Raw genomic sequence first — 27,638 nt, 5'->3', positions numbered from 1 at the left:
TTATTGTAACTTTGGGCTTACTCAGAAAATTGGTTGCAAAACGTACCTTTTATTGATATAAACCGAGCTAAGAAAAATTCGATACTGAGTTGTGATGGCTTTCAAAGAGTTTGCTAGCTTGAAATGTCAAGACCACCGAATGTTGTATAACAGGGTTTTTTTCTCTCTAGCATTTGGGTGTGTTGAACATTTCGCCCGTCAACAACAGCCGAATGTTAATCATTACAAATCATAATAATAATAAAGAACACCTTTGTGTTTCCTACCTATTGTTGATCCACCTACACTTGCCGTGTGACTTCAAACAATGGCTTGCGAATCGAAAAGATCCTTGATGTTGGTTCTCGGCCCTGTACCCACGACCCTAGATTCAGATTCACTGCCAACCAAAATAATGATGAATCGTTTGTTTGTTATGCCTGTAGGTGAAATACCGATCGGCAATGGTTTGATCTCTCTGCTGCCTGTCACAGCCTCATATTAGGATTGACTAATGGGCTATTGAATAATAATGGAAACAATGACTTGGAAAACAAACAAAGAGAATTTCTAACAATTAATTTTGAATTATATTGGCAGAAGCATCCAACAGCGTAACAAAATATTTTGGTTTTTACCCCTTATCCCCGTTTTCAATTTTTGAATCAATCGTAATTAATAAACAAATTGCACCGGGCGGGGTAAGCCCACATCGTCACCCTTACGGCAGAAATGGGTCTCCTCTGTGGCAACAAGGAGAAAGCGGATTGGAAGCGCCCTGTGTACCATTTTGACATCAAAACATAATCATGTACGCTGGGAACGGGTGAGGGGGTGCATCAATGCGCGAGTAACTGAAATCATGACCAATGGGTGGCGCTATACTTTTTTGTTGTTTGACCCCTCGAACAAGGTTTGCCGTTTGACCTTTGTTGTTGTGAGAAACCACTCTTACATGTGCGACTGACACGGACGTGCCCGATAGTGTATACGATATAGAGACTAAAAGATTACGCTTGTTTGCGGCCTCTTGACTGGATAACTGTGGCATTGGTGATAATATGGGCTGTGTTTCAATGGATGGGTTCTCAGTTCGAAGTATCAACAGCTGCAACTCCCTATAATATATACCCGAATTCATTGAGAAGGTATTTACTATTTTGTTTCAGCATGCCTGGTTTGATTGAGTGACACACCCACTACCATGCCTAGCCCAGGTTGGACTCCTCCGTTGCAGGCACTGACTGACGTCCTACCAGGGCTACCACCATGCCCAAACCTGCCCACCCAGTATCTGAGTATAAACTGACACACACAAGGTACAGACAGTCACACAGCGCTTTCTGCTATATAATATCGTCTCCTCGTAGAGTCAATAGCGGAACAAACCTCGCCACACCAAGACCACAGAAGGAGTGAATAGCGGAACAAACCTCGCCACACCACCACGACCACAGAAGGAGTGAATAGCGGAACAAACCTCGCCTCACCACCACGACCACAGAAGAAGAAAGCAATGGGTAAATAATATTGTGCTTTATTTTAACAAACACCACAGTCTATATCATAGGATAGAGTGTGTTAATTAAACTTCATTGCTCTTAAAAAATCTTATGATTATTTTATATTTATAATGATTTAAACCTATTTCTTGGTCTACGACTTTTACTTTGCAGTAAAACACACACTGTTGTAACAACACACAGTTTTTATTTAAAGTATGACAGTTTGAATAAAATTTGTTCTTAATTTTTCATTTAGGAGTCACTGGTAAATGCATCTTAATCCACAGAACATTTTGGACTATTAAAATGCCATAGCTAAGTGTTTTTATTTTGTTTCAAACTTTCAGTCACAAGTAATGATGGCAAGTACAGGCCACAGCAGGTGGTGCTAATAATCTCCTTCCACTTACCAGAGCACAGGTTTTAATTGAAGGGTTGCTGGCAAGTGTCAAGTCGGAGGGAATCGACTGCCCAATTGACATCTTCAGTTGCAGTAAGTCATGCATGATCTTGAGACTTTGTTCAATTTCTAGTTTGCCCCAGTAAGAGGTAATTTTTGGCTCTTTGAGTAAGAAAGTGACCAAAGTCGCCCCACCCAGCAAGCTCGATTTCTCAAATGCCACAACGTACAAGCTCACCCCCTAACAATATCGCCCCCCTACTAAGACCCCTGCCAAAGTCGCCCCTTATTAAGTCTCCCCAATTACAAGGTCACCCCTTACAAATTCACCCCTGTACAAAGTCACCCCCATAGTCTCATACAAAGTTAAGACTACAAAGTGAAGAAGAGTTATGAGAAGGTTAATTATGTCTTGATTTTTCTATTAATATAACATACTTTAAAACTGATGATTCAGTGTCTAGATAGTTGAACTATGCAAGACAGTCTCATACTTTTAATTGTAATCACCTGTGATGAGAACTCTGAGGCAATGACAAATAAACAAAGGAGTTTGCACCGCAATGCTGTAAATACCACTGAAATGTTTGGTTCAAATAAAAATTGTATTTGTTTTTGTCAACTTAACCTTGGCATTGGCTTTTTTCTTCTTGCAGAAGCAGCTAGGATCATTAGGGAGACACTTATAGTAAATTAATACTAATTGTTTTATTCCTGAACTATTTTATTTGACAACATTTTAAAAATACAATTTTAGGTGAAGATACAGATACAGAATCAGGCATTGAATAAGCTTCTGCTTCCTACATGCAACAAGTCCAATAGGTTGAGTGGTATAACACTATACTTCTACAACTGCTTTGAAAATTACAATATGAATAATTATATTAGTCTTTATTCAATTTTTGGTGTTTTTCTATTTTAAATGGTAATCAATAATTATGTTATTATAACAATATTTCTGTATTAATACAATTTTAAAATTTTAATGTGTTTGTAGTTGCTGGGCACCTCTGAAAAACAGTGTTCTCCCCGGGCTAAGGCAGAAATAAATAAAAATAAGTGTGAGTTATCAAATTCAACAATGGGGGAGCGCAAAGAACAGCCAGCATTTCAGAAAACTTTCCGGAAACATTTGTTGATAAAAATGTCCTGGGTTCTTTTACTTCCATTACACTTCACAGTCACACAAATCTCTAGCTTTCAAGGTTGTAGCTAGGGCAAATTGGATGCCGGCTAATTTTGTTGAGGGCATGGTCGAGAGGGTGGGTGTACATGTAGGGGCAGCGTAGCGCCTCACAACCCGGTGGGATCAACAGGGGCAGCGTCTTTGGAAGCTGAAGATTTTTAGGTTTTGTTTAAGCTTTGATGGGTTCCCCAGGCTCTCTCTTGCCTATTTGTGCCTTGACATAGCCATTGTCAAAGGAAAAAACATGTCCAGGGAGCCATAGAAAATAAATACTTATTAAGTTTTAAAGTAAAATGTTAGGGTAAAATAAATAAAATTAATATTCTGTTTACGATTTAAATCCCATCTCAAAATAAGGTAGGTAGACTACTAGGCAGAATTTGTGAGTGTTGAATTTATCAATTGAAAAGCTTGCAGTTGCATTAATCAGAAGGCAATGCAGAGTGGAGAGACAAGTTCAGAAACACAGGATGACGGGACACGTGTCCGATCACTGCCGCAAAATCTAGACTATTTCATTTCAAAAAGGAGCACATTAGTAAAATAGAAAAGCCATGTTTCACTGAGTTGTATTCATTGACAATTTCTCAATGAAGTGCATTCAACAAACTCAAAAATTGTTTCTTGTCATTTCATTTTTTTTTCAACAAGTATTAATAGACAGGAAAATCATCTAAATAAAATTCTAAATAAAAATTTAATGGAACTTCGACGACTCCACCAACATTGTCCGCCCATCAGAATAACTTTGTTTTCAACCGCCCGCCGGGCGAGTCAACCAAAATTCTTGATCGCCCGCAGGTTTTTTCACTAGCCTGCTGCATGTATGGTACAAAAAAAAATTGAAACTAAAAAAAAATATTAAAAAAAACACGGAAGTGAAGTCCCTAAAATTGGACGACTTTATCTCTTAATTTATGCCCTAAATTATCAACAACCATTTGAATGAACTTGTTGTTTGAGAATTGTTTGTTTTGAACATGTTCTGATCTCCGTTTGCAACAAAATCTTCGTGAATCAACGATCGGTCAACAACACACATTGAGAAATAATTCAATGAACTTTGGCCCGCAACGCCCTCTGTTGGCAGAAGTTGTCCATGTTACTAGAATTCCTCCAAGGCTGTGCATTGTGCATACAGTCTGCAGGCGTGATGCACAACGTTCGCCAATTCTTTACTCCGTTCGTGAGCGTGTGTCGTGAAAAAAGGCTAGCCAAGAAGATCATGAATATGGATTTATTAACAGCCATCAATGGCCAATCACAGCGTGCGGAGTCTTGGTTAAGATGGACTTCGGACTGTGTGTGTTATGTGCTGTGCATGCTGCATGAACCAGTGGGTGACCGTGTGAGTATACCATGTGGTTTTGTGCATCATGGATACTACACGCACGCCGGAGATTGTGCGTGCTTTTTTTAGTACTCCATGAACTCGCAGCATCCAAGCGGCTTATTTTTAAGCAACAATCACGGAGAAGATCGCGGTTTTGGAGAGAAAATTGTTTTGATTGTTTTTATAGAAATAAAATACACATCTAATTAGGAGTTTTACATGATTGTTTTCTTTATTTTTCACTTATTTCAATGGCATTTAAAACAGTTTTACATAAATTTATGCCGGTCGGAGTTTGATATTTTTTGTTGGATCCCGGTCGGCAAAAGCTGGGGCCGGTGATAGCCGACCGGCTCCGACCGTGGTAGCTACAACCTTGCTAGCTTTGTATTTCCACCAAAGGATAAGTGCAGACATGCATTAGGCCTATTCAATGTTTCTGTCAACTTAATTGATTCAAATTAGATGTTTAATCCACATTGGATACAGCTTATGTAATTTCCAGCTCGATATACGTTTCTCTTTTCTTGTTGATTTCAGTTTACAACATGCCAGTTACAATTGCGACATATGGTGAGTAAAAGCAAACTAACTTTTCCTTTCTCAATGTTTTAAAAGATTTATGGCCAAAGTACATGGTCCTGGCAATGAGCGACTTGTATTTCCAAACACCAGAATACAAAAACCATCTGGGTTTCTAAACAAAGTGTTGTGCGAAAGATGTTTTGTACAATTGTGAATGAAGCCAGTGTTGCAATAGATTCTCCCTGAGGTATAATGTGTGTCGTCTCCCCCACCCCTTTTTTGGCGGACTGCGCACAAATTTCTTTACATAGCACCCTCTGTGAAATCATCCTCCTTCAGCCCACATTAGGGCCTATTTAATAAATTTCCCAAAGCAAAATAATTTCCAGTGGTAGATGACACCACAGGTTTAAGACGGACTTCATAACTACATCAATTGTTACAGGCAGACACATCTATCTTTAACTTACATATAATGGTAATCTGTAAATAAAGCTGAAATGGTTCAAGACAATAATCAAGAAGTACTTTGTTCATGCTCTATCTTGTGGTCACTGCTCCCTCCTGTCTTTAAGTGTTCCACAATGTGCTGCAGTGACTTATCAATACTATCCACTCTCTCACTCAACTTCTTTAAGAAGTCTCTATTATTGATAATGGGCTGGTGTTGTTCCTCAAGAATATGCCCGTAAGAATCCACTCTGAAAAACATAATCATCGTTGACCTTATTGAAGATGAAACAAAAACTTTTAAGAAACAGAATAACGTTATGATAAGGAATTTGTTAAATCAAAATGTTTTACACGTCCGTCTGCCGGGAAACAAAAATCTGACAAAATGTTATTAATGAAGTGAACATGAATGGAATTTAGGTATAAGAGTTCTTACAAGTCCAGATTTGATACGGAACTATAGATCTTTGAAACGACTTTTTGTTATTAAGTTTTGTAAACCATGTGTGTTAGCAAATGCCAAGTTCATGAAGTCACGGCAGTGAAAGTTTCAGACTCATTTTTGAAACAGAAATATCGCGAATAGAAGCAACGTGTTAATTTGAGATGGGGCTGACCTTTCTGAAATACGTTGTACTCTGTTGTTTACTGAATACTGCTCCTTTAAGGCTTGTTGTCTCAAGTAATTCTCAGTGCACTCCTCTTCAAAGTTATAAAGACGCTGCATGGGGTATTCACCGAGCCCTACGGGAGCTGTCAATTAATAAATGCAGCATCAATCAATCAACCAACAACATTTAGTTCCATACATCCAAATTAATAGTTTGATTTTACAGAGACTGAAACTTTATTGAGGCATGACCCATTCAAAGCTAAAGTTTGTAGGCTGGGATGCCTTGTTCGAAACAAAACAAAGATGGAAAGTATTATATAACAATGAAAAAATAAAAGAGTGCACGATATAAAGTGCAATCTTGTTTATTTTTAAAGTAAAGGTGCTGGACAATAATATGATCATTTAGTTTTCCAGTGTTTTGATTTGCTGACCTATACCTACCACCTGTGCTCTGCAGCAGTTGAGCATATTATGGATGAGTAAGATACTTTAACATAAACTTTTTGAAATTCCAGATAAAGTTCTTAAAATCTGGAATGCTTTTCTACAGTGAATACTCATTTTTGTTTTCAAGTGTTTGGACCTGCTAAACATACCTTCCACATGTGCTCTGCAGCAGTTGAGCATTTTACGTATAAGTAAAATGATATGGATAACGATGGTAAACGGCGGTGGAAGGAATGGCTTCTGGCTGTACTCCATAATAAGACGATAACGTTCAAACTTCCAAATCTCACTCGCATTGTCGTGAACTCGATTGAAAGTGTTGCTAATAAAATGCAAAACATAAAGTTACGAAATGTTACGTTGGGTCGGAGGTCGGAGAGAAGGTGGTGGGGGGGGGGGGGGTCGTCTGCTCGATTCCCTTCTGATTTGTGTTTAATGGCAAACGCCGGTAAGTAAAAAATAAAACAAAACAAAACAACACAACAAACGACCACCCAAAGAAAAGAAAAAAAACAAAACATTGTTATCATAAGAAACGAGAAAGGGTTTCCGGTCTCGTCGATTCTCACCAAGAACTCTTTGACCTAATAGCAGAAAATAGGAAGCATCAGAAGTTTACTGACCCCCTAAAAACAAAAACAAAACCTTAATATTGTGCACATTAAATGCCCCCCCCCCCCCCCTTCACCCTTTCCAGCATTACGTCCTTCCTCCTGGCACATTAACACTACACTTTATTACCTGTGAACAAATTCTTATCTGATACTTTATCGGTAACAAAGTTTTGAACATTAAACTAAAATATTCTTTGAATGTTTGATGTTTTTGTCGCGCACATGTGATACACAGGTAAAATTATATAATAGCAAAAGTGTCAGAAGCTCAAATAAGAACGAGACTTCCAGTTTTGGTAGAATTTAGAGTAATGATGACTTACTTGAATTTTGCAATCAGTAGATTAAGAAGAAGCACGTTTGATATCATGAGAAAGATGACCATGATCATAGTCACAATGGAGTAGCCCAGTAAACTTGGATCGTAGACTTTATTCTCTGTAAACATCAACAAAATGAGCAACATTTACAAGTGAGCGATAGAGGAGTACACTGCCTTTGAATTGTGCGCTTTTAAGCTATAAAAACAGTTTGGTATATAAAATAAAATGATACAAAGTAATGATTCGGTAAGGGATGTAGCTCATGTGCAATAAGCATTGCAGTTGAATATTAAACAGTTATAGACTCTTAGGCTTACCTTCACTCGGGAAGTTATCATCTGGGAAGAGTTCACCATAAACCTGCCAGTATGGGAGAAAGAATATCTCGCCAAGAATAGACCATTTCCATTTCGATCGTGGACTGATGATAGCTTGTCTTGCTACACCGTAGCTAACCACAAATACAAGCAAGATCACCATGAAGTAAGCTAAGTCACGTATCTGTAGAATTAGAAAGAAACTAAAGTGTTGGCTCAGAAAGGAACAAGAGTTCAGATGTTACTCTAATCCTCAAGTACGAATTGTACTATTCAAAACATCGAAACTTTATCGTGATCAATATGTCAGAATCAAATTCTCGGAAGGTGGATTGTCAGTGAGCAATGCTTTTTTTTCGCCGACAGCTTTGACAAGGAGCGTATATACTTTTTTGTTTGTTAACTGTTTGATTTCTTTAAAGCCATTGGACACTTCGGAACAGAATCAAAATTAAAAGTTCACAGATTTACAAATAACTTACAGGGTTTACAGAAGGTAATGGTGAAAGACTTCTCTTTAAATATTATTCCATGAATCGCTTTTACTTTTTGAGAAAACATTTAAACAATATCAACTCTTGATATCGAGAATTACACGGCGAAACGTGCGGAAACAAGGGCGGGTTTTTCCGTGTTTTTCTTCCGACTCCGATGACCGATTGAGCCTAAATTTTCAAAGTTTTTTTTAGATATCATTGACTAAACCGTAGCGATTGTGTCTAGGCAGACATTAATAGTAAGTTAATTGACCGTGACCTTTTCTCAAATTCAAATGTTTGTATTAAAGGAACACGTTGCCTTGGATCGGACGAGTTGGTCTATGAAAAGCGTTTGAAACCATTTGTCATGAATTGCATATGGTTAGAAAGATCTTTTAAATGTAGAATATAATGATCCACACAAGTATCACTCAAAATTGCACGGTTTTCATTTTACGTCGCGAACTAACACGGTCGGCCATTTATGGGAGTCAAATTTTTGACCCCCATAAATGGCCGACCATGTTTGTCGACGAGGTAAAACGAAAACCACGCAATTTCGAGGCATATTTGTGTAGATCATTGTATTCTACTTTTACAACATCTTTCTAACCATACCGATTTTATAACAAACGGTTCATAGCGCTTTTCAAAGACCAACTCGACCGATCAAAGGCAACGTGTTCCTTTAAAGAGCCCTGGATATCTTTGTCCATGAAACCACGATACTTCATAGGGAAATTATTCTCAAATTGCTTTACCATCGAAAATATTGATGTACTCGAAGTAAGTTTTCATTGTCAATAATGTTTGTAAACCTTCGTGAGTTTGATTAACAGTTCGAAAGCTTACCATCCTTCCGATCATATTGACGTATGGACCTATTACGTTGTTGACACTGCAAACATCCAATAGTCTGATGTACCACACCATTACATCCAAACTGAATAATATCCTCGCGTAGGGTTCCTCAGCAGGAACGATTCCTGCTACAGAACACAGACGCAAGACGAAACCCGGAATGTAGAGAAGAACACCAATTAGATCCCAAATGTTCCACTTATCAGATGCCCACATCTTCATTTTCTGCCAGAGAGTTGTGCGACCATGTTCACCCATCATCATTAACTGTTACAATCATCATTGAAAAAGGCAAACCATAAGTGATTAACAACAATGTTTAAACTTCACTATTAAATATTGCCCCTCCAAGTTCAAAGTAAAAGAGATCAAAGAGAGCGAGCTCATTGGTCGCGGAATTTCAACTTAAAGGCAGTGGACACTATTGGTAATTATTCAAAATAATTATTAGCATAAAGCCTTTCTTGGTGACGAGTAATGGGGAGAGGTTGATGGTATAAAACATTGTGAGAAACGGCTCCCTCTGAAGTGCCATAGTTTTCGAGAAAGAAGTAATTTTCCACCAATTTGATTTCGAGACCTCAGATTTAGAACTTGAGGTCTCGAAATCAACCATCTAAACGCACACAACTTCGTGTGACAAGGGTGTTTTTTTTTTCTTTCATTATTATCTCGCAAGTTCGATGACCGATTGAGCTCAAATTTTCACAGGTTTGTTATTTTATGCATATGTTGAGATACACTAACTGTGAAGGCTAGTCTTTGACAATTACCAATAGTGTCCACTGCCTTTAACTTTCTCCTTTAACAAAACAAACATTAAAACATGACGGAAGCTTGAACGCTGAGGGCGTTACTAATCAGTTGGTTTGTTTGTATGCGTAAAGTGTTACCTGTCGTAATTCTTCTGTGGCTAGAGTGAAGATCGTACACGTTACTGCCCATTCTATCATCATGATATCTCCTTGTAGATCCACTAAAACCACAAAGCTGAACATCATCAGGAACAAGAAGTAGAAGATCTAGGAATATAAAACATATTTGGCCTCTTTTTATTTTTGTTTATTGGGGGGGGGGGGGGGGGGGGGGGATCTCACCTAACAAGTTTTCACGGTCAACAATTAGTTGTGAGTTTTAACCAATCTATGACCCTACCTTCATATATACCAGTCGTCGTCGCCTTTTAATCGACCGGGTCAAATTATAACAGTCTGAAGTCAGGGGAATTCTTATTGTATGCTTTCTTACATTTGAAATTTGCATGATCCGAGCGCTGGTCTAAAATATCTTAAACAATTACATTACATACACAATATTGTTATTTGCCTAATTACCATGAAAGTGAAGTAACCAAACATGGAATGAGAGAAAAGCCAAATGATCTCAAGTTTAAACCCAAGACCCATAACACTACAAACATTAATATTATACATATTATCCGGAAATTTACCGTACTGATCCAGAACTTGACGATTGGTGCAACCAGGAGTAGTCGACTTTTCTCAAAGAATGATTTTTCTGAGAGATCTTCTGCTTCACTTGTAACAAACGCTAACCTTCTGTGTTGTGTTCCGATGCCTGAACCAAGTGATCCCAAACTAATCACACTAGTCCTTCGTCTCAAGCTCTATAATGACAAAAGTGAATTCCATTTTTAGAAATTGCCTTAAATAACTATTATTAATTATCTGTATTTTTTACAAGTTTAATGCGCATCTGAAATTTGTATGAATCTTGCACATAATAATGAATAAAATATTTAAAACTATTATGGTTATAATTGTAAGCAGATTAGGTTTCAAGGGATTGTTGTTCTAGCATGTTTTATTTTTGAATAACTTAATAAGGCAACGCTACACACAATTTGTAATAATTATAACACGTACATATTTTTCGAAGAGCATCTATATTTGTATCATATTTTCCTGTCCAGTTTAAAGCAAACATAAAAAACGATGTCACCCTCAAATAATAATTTTGTTATTGATGAGATCATTTCTGATTTTAATTTTTTCAGAATCTATACAGTAAATGACAAAAAATGTGTATTTTTGTCACGAAAGTAAAACATAATTTTCATATGAATCTTGTTTGATACACAGTTCAGTTTACAGCCAAAAGCACCCAATGGAAACAATGTCTTCACCATGCAATTAAAAAGGGTTTTGGGGTCAAAGTTAACCCAAAATTAAATTAAATTAAACATCACTACTTACTGAAGATTTCCCTGTGTCACTTTCCATCGAAAATGAGCGATCAAAGTTTATGTTCCCGGTTCCATTTTTATTAGTAACAGAATGGGAACAGGAATCCGTGGCATATTCTCTGGACTTATCCGTTGGGAAAAGAAAATCATCAAGTTCCTAAGAAATAACAAACGAGAACAGACAGAAGTCATTATCGACGCCATACCACCAACTGACTTGTTTTGTACCACAAACACTTTTCAGAGCTTACGACATTTTGTTATGACCTATAATTTTAAGAAGTTTAAACAATACAAGATCCTTGCTTTTAAATATTATTTGTTGGTTAACGTATTTGCATCAGTCGCAGGAAAATTACTCTAATTGAGCATTTAGGTTCCTTTACCCAGTTTCATAGAGGTGCTGGAATTACCACTTAACATGTTTTTTACAAAGATAATTTTTTGAAGTGGGAAGCCGCAAACAAAGCGAAAGGCTTGTTATATCATCACATACCTTTAAAGTTGATATTTTACTGAAAGCTCCGTACCATTGGTCATTCAGTAAGAATTGTATACTGGGATGAGCTATGAACCGAGAATGGTTGTAAGATGCAGCCAATGATAAGCAAGTCTGCTCACTCCAGTTCTTCAACTGGGCACAAAGAAGCTCGCATGTATAAGTTGCATCTTCCTGGAAACACTGGCTGAGTAGCTCTACGGCTAAGTTATTGTACCACCTGAAAACAAATACAACTTATTTATTAAAAAGGCCAAACACATTGAGAAAGAAAACAAAACGTTAACGATATCATTTGTTTGTTCCTTCCATGTGTACCCTGTGTCATTGAAGTTTGGCAAACAGTTTGAAACAGTCAATTAGAATCAAAAGTTTGAGAAGGAGGTTGTACCTTTGAATGAAATAACCCTACAACTATTGATAAACACCATTAAGTATTAAAAGCATACTTTGTTTCTTCCATTAGTCTATCAACAGCATCAGTATTGTATTTCTTCTTAGCAACGTTGGCCATCCTGTAGCACAGTCTTCCACCGACCAGTGCCTTTGCCAGGGTTCCTCTACCTCGTTGCCACATCAACCTTGCGATTGCAAACTTCTTAGTCAGGATGGCCCAGAGAAACAGATCGTTGAAAGGATACTTGTCGGATTCCCCAAATCCACCGCTACTTGATTCATCAATCTGAAGTTGAAGTTTGGAATACCGGTAAGTCAACTCATCTTTCAATGAATACAAATAAATCTTAACAAAAACTAACACGTATATACAAAACCGGATTAATTCTATAGCGTTTCGTGAACTTAGCTGCAGTATTCTTGAACTTCAATCATCGTTTACGCATCGTTCAATTCAGCGCTTTCCATTGAAATTGAAGAAATTTACATTTCTTACCTCCTTTGTTTTGAGACAACTGAAGCATGAGCAACATTTGCTACATATGTCTCTTCCTTCCTCACTGTTAGACGAGTCACTGAAGGTAAACCCTTTACCCAGAAGATACTGAATGACTTGATCAATATTCTTCTTCATGAATGTATGACAGCCATTATCATTCTGAAATGAGGGTTTTAATCAAGTTAGGAATATCTTGAGTGAATCCCAGCTCTGGGTCGTTAGCAACGTCTGGTCATTTTAAACATGTTCTTTATCAGGGGGTATGGGGGTGGTTAAACTGTATATCTTAGTGCCTAGTTATAGGCAAATTCAACGACGAGATACAAGATATTTAAAACTTAGGTTTGATTTTACAAGAAAGCTTCTAGAGTTTATAATATACCAAAAAGCAGCCACAAGTGCAACTTTGAGGTGGGATGGGGAGCGTCTCAAATATTTGGCAATCAACTCTTACAGTGTTATTTTGCAAAAGTTACTTAAAAATTGTAACAGAAACACGCTGTTTTGTTCGTAGTTAGCTGTTTGGACTATACTCGGGGGGGGGGGGGAATAATGTAGACTGATGTTTACCTTGGGGAGTATGACGTCAGCTTGTTGGTAAAGCACAGCAAGTGAAGGGCAGGGCTCTGACTCGCCCTGTTAGGATAAAGCATTTATTACTGTCAAAGATAACACATTATACTTCGTTGGTTTGTTCAAGAAAGTGTGTTTGAGAAAGGTTTTGTTTTGGTTGGACTATAGTTTTCTATGAGACTTTCAAAATGAATAGCATAGCCCTAAATAAACATAAACATTAATAGGTGTGTTGGAAAGATGGAATTCGAGACGATATCAAACCATGTTCTGGATGGAGTTGTACAAGTGTTCCAGTCTCCTATCAGTCACAAATTCCTTCATATTGAAACCAGTCTCCAGCAACAGCTTCACAAATTCCACTCTGTTGCGGACTAGTGCCACCACCATTGCCTCCTCCAGAGATCTATCCTATATAGAATCAATTAAATAATATTTTGAAAATACCTCTTGAATATGTTTCAACATTTTAGAGTTAATAGCAACATTACTATTCGACAGTCAGTTTTCTGTTGGCAATCTAGGAAAACAAACACACACTGTATTGTATTCATGTGTTTACTATTAATCCATTAGTAATTGTTAAATAGTTTTCTTAAAAGTAAACCGAAAACTGAGACCTCAAACTGCCAACTTTTTAAAACAAAACAAATAAACAAACAAACAAAACCAACATACAAAGCGTCAACAACGTAATAATAATGATGATACTTATTTATATCTATATAAACTTGAATCTTTGCCTACATCCAAAAAGAGTTTGCGGTTGAATATCTTTTCCTTGGCTAGATCGACTCTGTTCCACATGAGAGACAGTTTAAGTTGATCTGGCTGGGAGAGGTTGCTAGCTGGAAAGGAAAGACAACATTAACAAACATTATCATTTTTTTGTGATTGTAATGATGCACTGGTGAACGCATCTATAATCATATAAATGCTGTGTTTTATTTTGTCTTGGGGTCCATTATGTTTCAACAAACATGTTTCTTCTATAATCCTAATAAATGTGGCAAGGCTAGAGTTCGTCACCTTCCACCAATAACGTAACATATAGAAGTTGTGGCAAAATCACCAAACTATGAATGTTGTACCGTGTGCTGAATTAAAGAACAGAGGACACAATAATCTGTTTGATTTTTCTCGTTTTTATTCTATATTTACCTTTCATTAGTGCATTAAGAATGGCGTAATCTATGTCCACTTCTTCCTCTACTCTGTATATGGTAATCTGGATATAATAATAATACGAATAATAGTAAGCAACGGAATCATCAGGATAGTCACAAGCAGTGGTTATTCTTCGAAGCGAAGTCTCTTACCAAGTTTTTCTGTTTCATAGCTTCAGAAAGGTCGTCGTACAAACTGTCATATCTAATCGCATCTTTTGGGAATGTGTCTGCTATCTTTTCCCGTAATTGCTTTTCATGTTCTGGTGGAATAATTCTGTAAAGAAAAAGAAGTTGACTTGCAGCTGTGTTATTATTCCAGTTTGACCAGACGAGTACCGTGGAGATAAAACAGCATAATTGTTTCAAAACAAATGAACTTTAGCATCCACGAAAAGAGTCAACTTTGTCAAATCTCAATAGCTTGACATAAATAAATTTAACCGAAATCAGTTAATTTTTAAAGCTGGCCGGCAACAAACACAAGCCGTTAACTCACCCCTCTCTATCTGACCACACTGGCCGTTAACTCACCCCTCTCTATCTGACCACACTGGCCGTTAACTCACCCCTCTCTATCTGACCACACTGACCGTTAACTCACCCCTCTCTGTCTGACCACACTGACCGTTAACTCACCCCTCTCTATCTGACAACACTGGCCGTTAACTCACCCCTCTCTGTCTGACCACACTGACCGTTAACTCACCCCTCTCTGTCTGACCACACTGACCGTTAACTCACCCCTCTCTATCTGACAACACTGGCCGTTAACTCACCCCTCTCTATCTGACCACACTGACCGTTAACTCACCCCTCTCTGTCTGACCACACTGACCGTTAACTCACCCCTCTCTATCTGACAACACTGGCCGTTAACTCACCCCTCTCTATCTGACCACACTGACCGTTAACTCACCCCTCTCTATCTGACCACACTGACCGTTAACTCACCCCTCTCTATCTGACCACACTGACCGTTAACTCACCCCTCTCTGTCTGACCACACTGACCGTTAACTCACCCCTCTCTATCTGACCACACTGGCCGTTAACTCATCCCTCTCTGTCTGACCACACTGACCGTTAACTCACCCCTCTCTATCTGACAACACTGGCCGTTAACTCACCCCTCTCTATCTGACCACACTGACCGTTAACTCACCCCTCTCTATCTGACAACACTGGCCGTTAACTCACCCCTCTCTATCTGACCACACTGACCGTTAACTCACCCCTCTCTATCTGACAACACTGGCCGTTAACTCACCCCTCTCTATCTGACCACACTGACCGTTAACTCACCCCTCTCTGTCTGACCACACTGACCGTTAACTCACCCCTCTCTATCTGACAACACTGGCCGTTAACTCACCCCTCTCTATCTGACCACACTGACCGTTAACTCACCCCTCTCTATCTGACTTGGAGTAAGCGTAGGCAATAAGATCCGCCCCTCTTCCACTTCCATCAGCAATCACTACAGGTATAGCTGGATCTTTTGTTATGTTTTCTAGTACCACTCGGATGGTGTTTAGCCCGCCCTCTAGGACCAGGCATACAGCAGGAATGTGGTAGCTGGCTGAAGCTAAAATAAAACACAGGATCATTTCATTTACGTTAACGAAGTTTACATCTTCCTTGCGATTAAAGTACTACTCTCGCCATTGTTTGTTTTGTAAACACCAAAATGGCGATGACAAACAAACTGGTACGCGTCAAGTCACAACCAGCACCCCCACCTCCAAAAGAAAACAACAAACAAACAAACAAACCAAACCAACAACGGGACGTGATGATCCTTCAGTTTTAATGAATGATGTGCGGTTCAAATTGTAAATGAGAAGACCAGGTGACGTTGAATACAATGCAACTATCGGCTACGCTTGGTGACATTGAAATCAACAGTCCAATAAATACCAAACACTTCTTTACACAAGCTTGTTTCATTACCAGTGTCTAGGTTTTCCGTTTAACATTTGCTGTTCCCAAGACGTTAATTTCACAACGTTTGCTGTTCCCAGGACGTTAATTTCACAACGTTTGCTGTTCCCAGGACGTTAATTTCACAACGTTTGCTGTTCCCAGGACGTTAATTTCACAACGTTTGCTGTTCCCAGGACGTTAATTTCACAACGTTTGCTGTTCCAAAGACGTTAATTTCACAACATTTGCTGTTCACAAGACGTTAATTTCACAACGTTTGCTGTTCCCAAGACGTTAATTTCACAACGTTTGCTGTTCCCAGGACGTTAATTTCACAACGTTTGCTGTTCCCAAGACGTTAATTTCACAACATTTGCTGTTCCCAAGACGTTAATATCTTACTTACCCGTGGGGTCCATTTTACGCATGGATACAAGTTTTTCAAGACGGGACCGCAAGGCAATCTCAACACCAAACTTTTCCGTTGTTCCGTTATCAACTAAAATGAAATGGGTGTGGTTTGGATCTAGACACGCCCTGTTACTTTCCATCGAGCTTGTCATGCGGTAATGTCGTACACGCTGCAAAATAAGTTTAGGAACAACATTAATCAAGGATTGAAACTGCAGTAAAACTCCTCTGAAGTTTTAAAGGAAAATGGTGTTTTAAAAAACATTGAGATGGTTAGTGTAAGTAAATGTTTGTGTCAGATCGTGGTGTATGCGACGGTTTAATTTGAAGTCCAGACTCACCGCATGTTGTTTCTTTTCCCTTTCTTGAAGCTCGCTGTTACCAACTACGATGCCCCAAGACACAACACCAATCGCATGAATCTTGTGTTTGGATCGTAGTGTGTGCTCTCGAAGTGCCTTGCCAACGTGTTTCATTACGCCTGAAAGTAACCAAGTGGTTGCATCGAATTCAAGTTCTGATGGTAAGTCATCTTAGTGTGGGTTCGGGTCCCGGTCGTTACATACAGATGTGTCCTTGAGCAAGATACAATTCTGAGAAGCCGTCGATTTCACCAAACTCGTCCTAGCATAGGACTAGTCTGAGGACTTTGGGACGCTAAAGCTCCGTATCCAAAGACTTTAGGACGCGCTAAAGTTAACTCGAGATTGGATTAATCTATAGCGTTTGGTGAAATCTGCTGCAGGATGTGTAAATTTGTAGTACAGGTATTCGAGAATCCACACTGATAACAACAACATGAACATGTATGCAGATATGGATGCGAATCAGAGCGTTACAATTGATGTTATTTATAGAGCAGAAGTTCCAGCTTTACCTGTATTAGTTCCCCCAGTCAGAATCCAAGCATCTGTTGACTCGGCTACCTTAACGATACCCTTACGGAAGACACGTCGTAGCTTGGGTTGTAAGACGAAGTCTTTAGCTCCTCCAGTCACCTCAATAATGAGTTTAGGCAGAGGTAGATTCCAAATATCAGTCAGAAGATGTAAGATGTCTGACTCGGGAGTATCGTGGGCAACTCGGATATACTGATCAATTGTAAAAAATAAATGATGTGCAAAATAAGAATTATTTATATTCTAGACAAAGTAATAGTGACGTGTGAAAGTGGAAAGTGGTGTTGCACAAGAAAAATTCCAAAACTTGTCAAAGTTTTGACGGACTAACAGAAGTAAGTTTATACGTTGAAAATTGATTCTTGAATAGTAGACTTTTAATTCACTTTTGGCAGAGACAAATAGTTGAATAAAACACGGGTTGAGATGAGGACAATCATCGTTCTTACAATCTAAAGAAAAGGGATAACAAACAATGGAGCACTAAACAAAACCGCAACAACAAAAATATTGTCTAATATTAATCCGCTTTGAAAGATCATGAAGGATATAGACAACTCCAGTTATCTGAGCAATGCTTGTTTATTAATTTGATGTTTACCTTTGCTCTGGTCGATGTCCATACTCCCTGGAACTCTAGTTCCCCGAAGGCATCGGTCGGGGAGTGTCTGGTGTAGTTACCGTCATCAGGGTCCCATACATCGTCTGGATCACCATCCACACACTCTGGCACGTGGTGATCTCTCAATAGACCGCACTGACAACTACAACAACATCATTTGGTTTTTATTTCAGTCATTTTATACTCGGAATTGATAGATAAGCCCATTTGAATGTAACAGAGATTTGAAAATCACACAACGTAGCATAATAATTTGAATTGCTTATTGGAAACAAGTCGGAATAGACATTATTTTAAAAGTTTAAAACAAAGACCATTTTAATAAATGCAGTGTGGCTCAGAATGTACAGTTAAACTTTCCCCCATCAATATACCTATGTTAGAAATATTTCTTATTTCCATTCGGTTTCAACCTCTGTTTTTAAGACGGGTCAATACTATGTTCCAAGACGTGCCTCCTTTCGGTGACCTAAAACTGCTGAGGTTTTGTGATGATAGGGGCCGGATGTGATTCAGAAGTAACCAACATGCAGCAACTTAAGTCATTCAGCATTCCAAGAAACTTACTAGGCTGGGGATTTCTGTCGATGCGGAATAAAACGAATGCAATCCACTTTCTTGAAAGTCTCTTTAATCTTGTCATAAACAGTCAAAGCCTACAAAGAACGGACACAGAAAAGTGAAATGGTTTTGAATATTGCAGAGAGCTACCGTGAGCCAATCATGCGGCTCAATTGTAACTTAACGATCATAGGTTGATCCTATTCGAACCACAACAATCTATTCACATTAATTTTAAGCACATTATAACTTATCAATGACCTAAATAAAAAGTCAATAATATTGTACTTCTTTCAGTTTTCCTTACTCTTGTTGTCTCCTTTTTGTCTGGGCGTTAAATTAAACGTTTCTTGAATTAAGTGGTTTGAAGTAAAAGATAAAAGGTACTTTAATTTTGAAGCTGTGACGTCATCCGAGTAAAATGTCAACCGGAAAGTTTTTGTAAAACCTTTGTTTGACAGAGGAGTCTGGATTATGTTTCTGATGACTGGCATGCAATGCACCGGAACAAAGGCATTTACAAATTAACCATGTATCAGGTGCTCAAATTGAATATTGACTACTGACAAATTGTTTAGATAGCCACCAGTTATGTTAGTCAAATGACTGTTCATCGATACTTCAACAGCGCAAATTGTTAAACTCACTTAAAACAACGGTTCTAACTTGCAAAGACAATTTAGTCAAATTAGTTTTCGCTATTATACCGCGCTTAGTCAAGTATCTATCAATGTTTCACCCCAATTAAACAAACAAACAAACAAACAAACACTGACAAACAATCAAACAAACAACCCAACTCTCAACAATCAAACACACACGAATCAATGCGAACCTCTTTTTAAAAGGGTAACACTTTATTTGTAATTCCTGGTGGCGTTTTACCTTAAACTCTTCCTGTATGCTGATAGCCCTCTCCGTCCTGTATCCTGCAGCCGCTGTAGACATATTACAGGTTTGCTCAAATACTCCACAACAAAAATAACGTTACTCAAACTTAACAGCCTGCAATCAAGTGAGACCTTTGATAAACCATAAGCAAAGTTGATCATTTCTTGCCTGGAGAAAAAGTGTTTTCCTGTTGATATCCTTGAGTTCCCTGCTGAGGTTTTAAATCCATTACCTCAGGTCCTCGACAACAGACCTGTAGTTTGTTCGCAATATTCTTTAGACATTTCACAACAAGACGAAATGTTTTCAAGATCCAAGCATGAAAATAGTCACGACGTCGTCCTGAACGACTCAGTTATACAGAGTCAAAGTACAGCTTCTAAACTATCCACTTTCTATATGAGTGTTTCCTTCCTGGTGATAGCTCAAAATCAAAATCCCTTAGCGATTGCACAAGATTCTCCTGCAATCTGTTCAAGGCAACTAGTTAAGACACTCTGCTTAATTGATCCCCGGTCAGTCTTTGCTGATACGTTTCCGGAACAGAAATTAAGAAATTACCCCAATGCATCAAACTACACACTGATCTGGGTTTTTTTCTTTCGAGTGACTTTACTTTTCCGGATGTTGCACATTATGATGCATGCATCACTGATATATTGTTGATCTAGTCCGATGTGTATGATTCAAAATGGCAGCTGGAACGAGTCACCTCTGTGAAACGATGTAACAAAGCCGTAACAACTTGGGCCTTGTTTGTAAAAAGTTTATTTTGTTACCATTATATTACATGGAAAATGCTGTTTGATTCCCGAATTATATGCATGTCTTTGCCTACAAGCTCTGCTTCTAATGGATCCCTCTGCGGTATCATATTTTGGTCATCTTGATTAAGGCTTTTCTGTATTGTATTCTTTAAACTGATCGCTCTTGAGTGATAATGTTTTTTATTTGTTGATACTTTGGTAAATAAATAAACCTTTAACCTTTTATTATTTATTTATTATTATTTCTTCGGCCATTTCACACAAAAAAGAGAACAATGCATGTAATTGCATATAAGATTATAGTTATAGGGGAAACAACAAATGATGAACAGAACTACATGAATGCATGATGCATGCTAAATAATTGCAACTAAAGCACTGGTCCTGAATAATGATGACTGACTAGTCATAAGGTTCGGATACAACATGGAATATGTGAAGAATAGATGAGAGAGTATGGTAGATTGGGAAAGGACAAAAAACAGGGTGGGGTGGGGGAGAGCAGGGAACTAGGGACAGAGACAACCCATTTCAAGCTGGCCACAGGATTAACTATGAACCTTTCTTGTCGGTAATATTGACGCACTGTTCGAATGCTACCTTCAACAGAGGGCGCTGTACAATTCTGTTAGTTGAAGCTAGTCGTATATAGGCCAAATTGTCAACTGCAGTTTCCGGGCCTTGCTTTAATAAAACTTTACCCAAAGATCGTTAAGCGACGCATAGGGGCGCTTAACCCACCAACATAAAACATTTCAACACAAAGCTTGCTAATATAAAAATTAATGACAGTTTCTTTTCAATAACTATAGCTTTTAATAAAGGAAGCATTGGCTAACTGTTATCGCAAAATCGATGAGGGCGCTATATTGTTATGTGTTAATTTTTACACAATATTAGTCGTCTCAGAAAATATCTGCCTCGGTGCAACTGCACCGAAAAACTAATTCATGCCTTTAGATCGAGTCGTTTGGATTATTGTAATATCAGACAGTCTCATCAAATGGCTTCAACGGGTCCAAAACTCATGTGCTAGGCTTGTTTGTAACGAAAATCACGCCTTTGCTGGTTGATAACATTGGTTGCCTGTCAGTTTTAATGACACTTCCATTCTCAGTTACCCACTCTGTATGTGAGATCGCGCTTTTGAGTGTGTTGCTCCTAAACTTTTGAATGCTCTCCCACATGCAATCATGCATGATCGCCAACAATACTGGTACCTTCAAAACATTGCTCAAAACCCATTATTCCGCCAGGCTAATTATTAAATTTGTATGTGGCCTTTGCCGACAGTCGTTTTGTTTCTGTTGTTTGATTTTAACTATTGTTCTCATAATTTTCAGTGTAATTTCCATTTTTAAATCTTGTTAAATTATTTTTGTATATTGTTGTAATGCGCATCTGTACATAGTTTTTATGAAATTTGGCCGATTTGACCCAAACAAAATTTGATTTAAAATTCAATAGGTATTTTTTGAGCCATTGCTCGAAAAAGTCCGCCAATTATTAGTGGCAGTGAAATAAAGTGCTCAAAATTATTTTTTGTCGGGATCCCGACAATATATCACGTGACCAATTATTATGTGTTTTATAAAAAATGTTTTAAATTGTTGTCATGGTTCCTGACCATTAAAATGAAAGTTAAACCTTTTTTCGTTAAAGCGGGTGATACTCTTTGAAATACCATTTACAAAAAAATATATATATTTTTTAATCTGACATAGCATCTTTAATATTAATCGTAAATATCGTATAGCGCCGATCTTTGATCGCAATCCCGCAATATCGACATAGCGCCCTCTATTGTGCTAAATATATAACGCGGTCAAAGTTCGTATAGCGCCGCCTACGACGCTATACGATTTTTGATGGCAATATTGATATAGCGCCCTCTAATTAGAGGGCGCTATAACAGACTGTTAAAATTTTACCTAAAGTCGTCTGCTCGATAGACAAGAGAAGAGAGGTAAGAAAACTTCAATTTTTCCAGTGATTCCTCGGTTTTCGAGTCTCAAATAACAATAATATTTTACTAGTCAAGAAGAATTCGCACTGCAGTAATTTTTTGACGAAGGGAAGTCATTCTGGAGTGAAACAAAACGAACAAGCTTGACTATCGATATCGTTATCTCTGCACTCTCTGTGATGGTGAGTGTCAATGATATGATAGTGCCATAGGTTTATATCGCAATTGGGCCTACCGCCTGAATGATTTTGATGAGTTGCCGAAAGTTTGAAGGGATCGACTTTTTGAAAATTATGGCAGAGTTGCAATTTCTGTTACGTAGTGGGGAGTGGAAGGTTGTTCCACATTCGGGGAGCACAACAAATTACAATTAATAAAGGAGAAAGTCCAGTCGCGAGCAGATGAGGAGAGTGTTCTGGTTGTTAAGTGTGTGTGCAATTAGGCATGAGTTGTCAGTAAGCTGGAGTTGCAAGCTTGTGCAGGCAAGGTGGCAGGTGCCAGTGGCAGGCCTGTTTTAGTTTACACGGAGGCAATTATTGCAATAGCCTCCGTTCTTCAAATGCTCCAGTAAAAATTTACAATTTCCTCATAGGGTGCCTTTACTAAGAAGAAAATGCCTTGCTGCCCTTGCCCTTTCAATTGTATGCCTGAGACTTATAGACCTTATGCATTGACGTCATCCAGCCGCCATCTTTGAGGTCAAACGGTGACGAAACAATCAAAACGCACATAGATTGACCAATGAACAATCTCCTTTTGACCTCAATGCTGGGGCGCCGTACTGAAATGACGTCATGTGCATAAGGTCTATTGACAAACTCAATGCTGTAAACATTATCAGCAAGTTTCAGTGCCTAATATGTAATAGTTTGGTAATAACACTAATTAGTAAGAACGACGCATCGCTAGATTTGCCATTTTGTCTTTTCACAAAGTGACCTATCTAGATACGTCGCTTTACCAATGGTTAAACTTTGCGCTACAGCGCGCGCGATTATGGCACACTTGAAAATTTTCATATCACGAAGTGACCTAACTGGGGAACGTAGTATTTTCACAAAGTGACCGATCTCGAAAGGTCTCCATCATGCATTGGTTTGTACACAGCGCGCTGCAGGCAAAAATGTATAGGAATTAATGACATAATTACAAATTAAAAATAGTTTTAGGGGTGAAAACACATTGATAGTTCTGTATGAATAAAGTAGTCGGCTTTGTTTTAGTCATAATAATACAATAAAGTTGGTAAGCAGATTCCGAAAGAGCAGTTTGAAAAGTAGTGCAACTTCAATCGTGATTTTCTCCGAACACGTTTTTTAAACAGTGAACGAGTTAGGTCAGTTCGTGGTACAAACACTAGGTTACAGTACAGTGAGGTACCCCCATCCCAACAGCAGGAAACTCAATAATTACAGTACAGTGAGGTACCCCCATCCCAACAGCAGAAAACTCAATAATTACTGTACAGTGAGGTACCCCCATCCCAACAGCAGGAAACTCAATAATTACTGTACAGTGAGGTACCCCCATCCCAACAGCAGGAAACTCAATAATTACTGTACAGTGAGGTACCCCCATCCCAACAGCAGGAAACTCAATAATTACTGTACAGTGAGGTACCCCCATCCCAACAGCAGGAAACTCAATAGTTACAGTACAGTGAGGTACCCCCATCCCAACAGCAGGAAACTCAATAATTACTGTACAGTGAGGTACCCCCATCCCAACAGCAGGAAACTCAATAGTTACAGTACAGTGAGGTACCCCCATCCCAACAGCAGGAAACTCAATAGTTACAGTACAGTGAGGTACCCCCATCCCAACAGCAGGAAACTCAATAGTTACAGTACAGTGAGGTACCCCCATCCCAACAGCAGGAAACTCAATAGTTACAGTACAGTGAGGTACCTCCATCCCAACAGCAGGAAACTCAATAATTACAGTACAGTGAGGTACCCCCATCCCAACAGCAGGAAACTCAATAATTACAGTACAGTGAGGTACCCCCATCCCAACAGTAGGAACTTAAAGATTATTTTCACTCGTTGGTCTCAAAAACTAATCTTCTTGCTTTCCTTCCATGCACAGTGCTTTTTGGAAACTTGTAGTTTGGAAACACCAAGGACTAGCCATCAATCTTGTCAGCAATCATGCATAGACACACCAAGGACAAGTGGTCAATTTTGTCAGCCGTCATTCATCAGACACACCAAGGACTAGCCATCAATCTTGTCAGCCGTCTTGCGTCAGACACACCAAGGACTAGCCATCAATCTTGTCAGCCGTCTTGCGTCAGACACACCAAGGACTAGCCATCAATCTTGTCAGCCATCTTGCGTCAGACACACCAAGGACTAGCCATCAATCTTGTCAGCCGTCTTGCGTCAGACACACCAAGGACTAGCGGTCAATCTTGTCAGCCGTCTTGCGTCAGACACACCAAGGACTAGCCATCAATCTTGTCAGCCATCTTGCGTCAGACACACCAAGGACTAGCGGTCAATCTTGTCAGCTGTCTTGCGTCAGACACACCAAGGACTAGCGGTCAATCTTGTCAGCCGTCTTGCGTCAGACACACCAAGGACTAGCCATCAATCTTGTCAGCCATCATGCATCAGACACACCAAGGACAAGCGGTCAATCTTGTCAGCCATCTTGCGTCAGACACACCAAGGACTAGCGGTCAATCTTGTCAGCCATCTTGCGTCAGACACACCAAGGACTAGCCATCAATCTTGTCAGCCATCATGCATCAGACACACCAAAGACAAGCGGTCAATCTTGTCAGCCATCTTGTGTCAGATACACCAAGGCTAGCTCCAGCAGATGATTCAATATGAGTGAATGAGAGTGAAATACTAGACGAGGAGATAATAAGCTGCAGGGATGATGACTCAATATGAGTGAATGAGAGTGAAATACCAGACGAGGAGATAATAAGCTGAAGGGATGATCTACTGATGATGTGCTGCACAGTGAAACCAAATGCTGAAACCCATAGTGAACAGGTGAGTCTACCAACATTCCCCTCCCCCTCCCCCCCCCCCCAACAGGGGCAATTATTCACTATACTTGGTTAATCGTGCCGCCCAACTTCTACAAAAGTAGTTGTGAACCAGTTGTGAAGCTTACCGCTAATCACAGAAGCATAATTTACTTTACAAAACACAACTAATATGTTTTTAAAATGCCATAGGATGTTAAATAGTGAAGTGAAATTGTTCTCAATCCACATCAAAACCAATCAAATATATAGAGATGAAAGATAACAAGAAACACCAATTACTTATAAATGTGGTTGAATGTTGATGCACTACTATTCATTCAACCTCCAACAGTTCCTTTGTTTCTAGACTTTCTTTCTTATAACTCAGTCAGAATGTTGCAGCACTACTCTTCATTCAACCTCCAACAGCTCCTTTGTTTCTAGACTTTCTTTCTTATAACTCAGTCAGAATGTTGCAGCACTACTCTTCATTCAACCTCCAACAGCTCCTTTGTTTCTAGACTTTCTTTCTTATAACTCAGTCAGAATGTTGCGGCACTACTCTTCATTCAACCTCCAACAGCTCCTTTGTTTCTAGACTTTCTTTCTTATAACTCAGTCAGAATGTTGCGGCACTACTCTTCATTCAACCTCCAACAGCTCCTTTGTTTCTAGACTTTCTTTCTTATAACTCAGTCAGAATGTTGCGGCACTACTCTTCATTCAACCTCCAACAGTTCCTTTGTTTCTATACTTTCTTTCTTATAAATCAGTCAGAATGTTGCGGCACTACTCTTCATTCAACCTCCAACAGTTCCTTTGTTTCTATACTTTCTTTCTTATAAATCAATCAGAATGTTGAGGCACTACTCTTCATTCAACCTCCAAAAACTCCTTTGTTTCTATACGAAGGCCATTAAATTTGTTTGTTTATCTTTGGTGAAAAATACATTCCTTGAACTGGAAAGCACCTTTTGGAAACCATTTTTCTGGTTCTTTCATGCAACCTGCATCCATATCAAAAAAACCAATGTATAATGATGTATTTGTGTTTGTTTCATTTTCAGCCTACAGTCCACTGGTCTGGAAGTAACTGATGAGCTGAAGGGGTATATTAACCTGATAACTGGCATTTCAGTTCACACCAAGGAAGATATACTCAAGATATTAGTCAACTCAGACAGCTCTGTCCCTCATTCAACTCACTGCAACATAGAGAGACTGGGACAGAAACAAATAGTCTGGCCCAATTTTGGTATGAACAAATTCACTATTGGTTATCACGATTGCACATAGGGCACATGACAAAGAGGTTATGAGGGAACATATTACGTTCATTTTAACTCTCAAATCGGGTTTCAAAATTTGGAAACAAATCATTTATATTATGTATACATAAAACGCTCTTTGTTTTCCACACATGTGCAATCCTATAACAATAGTTTCTTTTTGGCTTTGAAATGATTTTGTAAAACCAACACACACCATTGTGTGTAAGCACTGTATACAATTACCCGAGTTCTGTGAAAAAAATCACAGGCATATTACTTGGGTGGGATTCAAACCCACGACCTTTGCAATTCTAGAGCAGTGTCATACCAACTAGACTCCCAAGGATGCCCTATGGCTAGAGGCAGTTCAAATCCTATGTTTTAGCAGCGTGTACTGCAAACGATTAACTAGATGTTAAATTTGCATCAGGGATAGAGAACATCTTTGGTAAAACCAAAATGAATATTCTTTATCCCATTTGCAGTACCCGCTGCTAAACATAGGATTAAAACTGCCTCTAGCCACCACCAGGTGAATCTTGGTAGTCTAGTTGTCTAGTTGGTAAGACACTGCTCTAGAATTGCAAAGGTCGTGGGTTCAAATCCCACCCGAGTAATTTAAGCCTAACACACATCGGTGTAATGGGTAAAACGGAAATGAATCTTTTATTCCTGGTGCAAATTTTATGACACGAGTAAATCTGTCTGTTTACACCCAAACCAAACAGTGCAGGGTCCACTATTATTTCAAAAAGGCTAATTGAATTGTATGTTTGCATCGAGAACTGTAATGGAGGGTCATGTCGGGTTGTTACAAAAAGTTGAGTTAATAACCTCATAATATTGGTGTTTGTACCTTTATTATTTCATGTTATTGAAACTTCTCTTTATGGTTTCATTTGGTTAGGGGTTTTGGGTGTTTTCTTTTTTTTCTTCTTTTTTTTGTGGGGAAGGGGGGG

At 38.8% G+C, this 27,638-nt stretch overlaps 1 protein-coding gene and 2 long non-coding RNA genes across 4 annotated transcripts; 2 read left to right on the top strand and 1 right to left on the bottom strand.

The window, feature by feature from the left end:
• Nucleotides 1–969: 969 nt before the first annotated feature.
• On the top strand, nucleotides 970–12,327 carry LOC139951091 (uncharacterized). Its single transcript, XR_011787731.1, has 4 exons — nucleotides 970–1,499; nucleotides 1,832–1,977; nucleotides 4,947–4,979; nucleotides 12,213–12,327. It is a non-coding gene; the product is annotated as an uncharacterized lncRNA (long non-coding RNA).
• LOC139950503 (transient receptor potential cation channel subfamily M member 1-like) lies at nucleotides 5,057–19,868 on the bottom strand. Its single transcript, XM_071949222.1, has 24 exons — nucleotides 19,684–19,868; nucleotides 18,805–18,893; nucleotides 18,217–18,379; nucleotides 17,594–17,807; nucleotides 17,058–17,197; nucleotides 16,712–16,886; nucleotides 15,790–15,961; nucleotides 14,534–14,657; nucleotides 14,376–14,442; nucleotides 13,962–14,062; nucleotides 13,479–13,625; nucleotides 13,212–13,277; nucleotides 12,639–12,800; nucleotides 12,196–12,428; nucleotides 11,744–11,966; nucleotides 11,258–11,404; nucleotides 10,492–10,668; nucleotides 9,935–10,063; nucleotides 9,033–9,308; nucleotides 7,702–7,885; nucleotides 7,385–7,499; nucleotides 6,597–6,769; nucleotides 6,002–6,137; nucleotides 5,057–5,632 (listed from the first exon to the last, which is right to left on the bottom strand). The coding sequence occupies exons 1-24, from the start codon at nucleotides 19,744–19,746 to the stop codon at nucleotides 5,449–5,451; spliced, it is 3,660 nt and encodes a 1,219-aa protein (XP_071805323.1). The 5' UTR covers nucleotides 19,747–19,868; the 3' UTR covers nucleotides 5,057–5,448.
• LOC139951090 (uncharacterized) lies at nucleotides 12,334–27,638 on the top strand. Of its 2 annotated transcripts, XR_011787729.1 has the most exons (4): nucleotides 12,334–12,452; nucleotides 17,088–17,239; nucleotides 24,511–25,430; nucleotides 26,476–27,638. It is a non-coding gene; the product is annotated as an uncharacterized lncRNA (long non-coding RNA). The 2 variants fall into 2 exon arrangements; XR_011787730.1 differs by lacking the exons at nucleotides 12,334–12,452; nucleotides 17,088–17,239 and adding an exon at nucleotides 22,377–22,422.

This window comes from Asterias amurensis, chromosome 18, assembly GCF_032118995.1.
Source record: "Asterias amurensis chromosome 18, ASM3211899v1".
NCBI lineage: Eukaryota > Metazoa > Echinodermata > Asteroidea > Forcipulatida > Asteriidae > Asterias > Asterias amurensis.
Note: the sequence above shows the minus strand (reverse complement) of the source record. Positions and strands in the feature narration are given on the sequence as shown.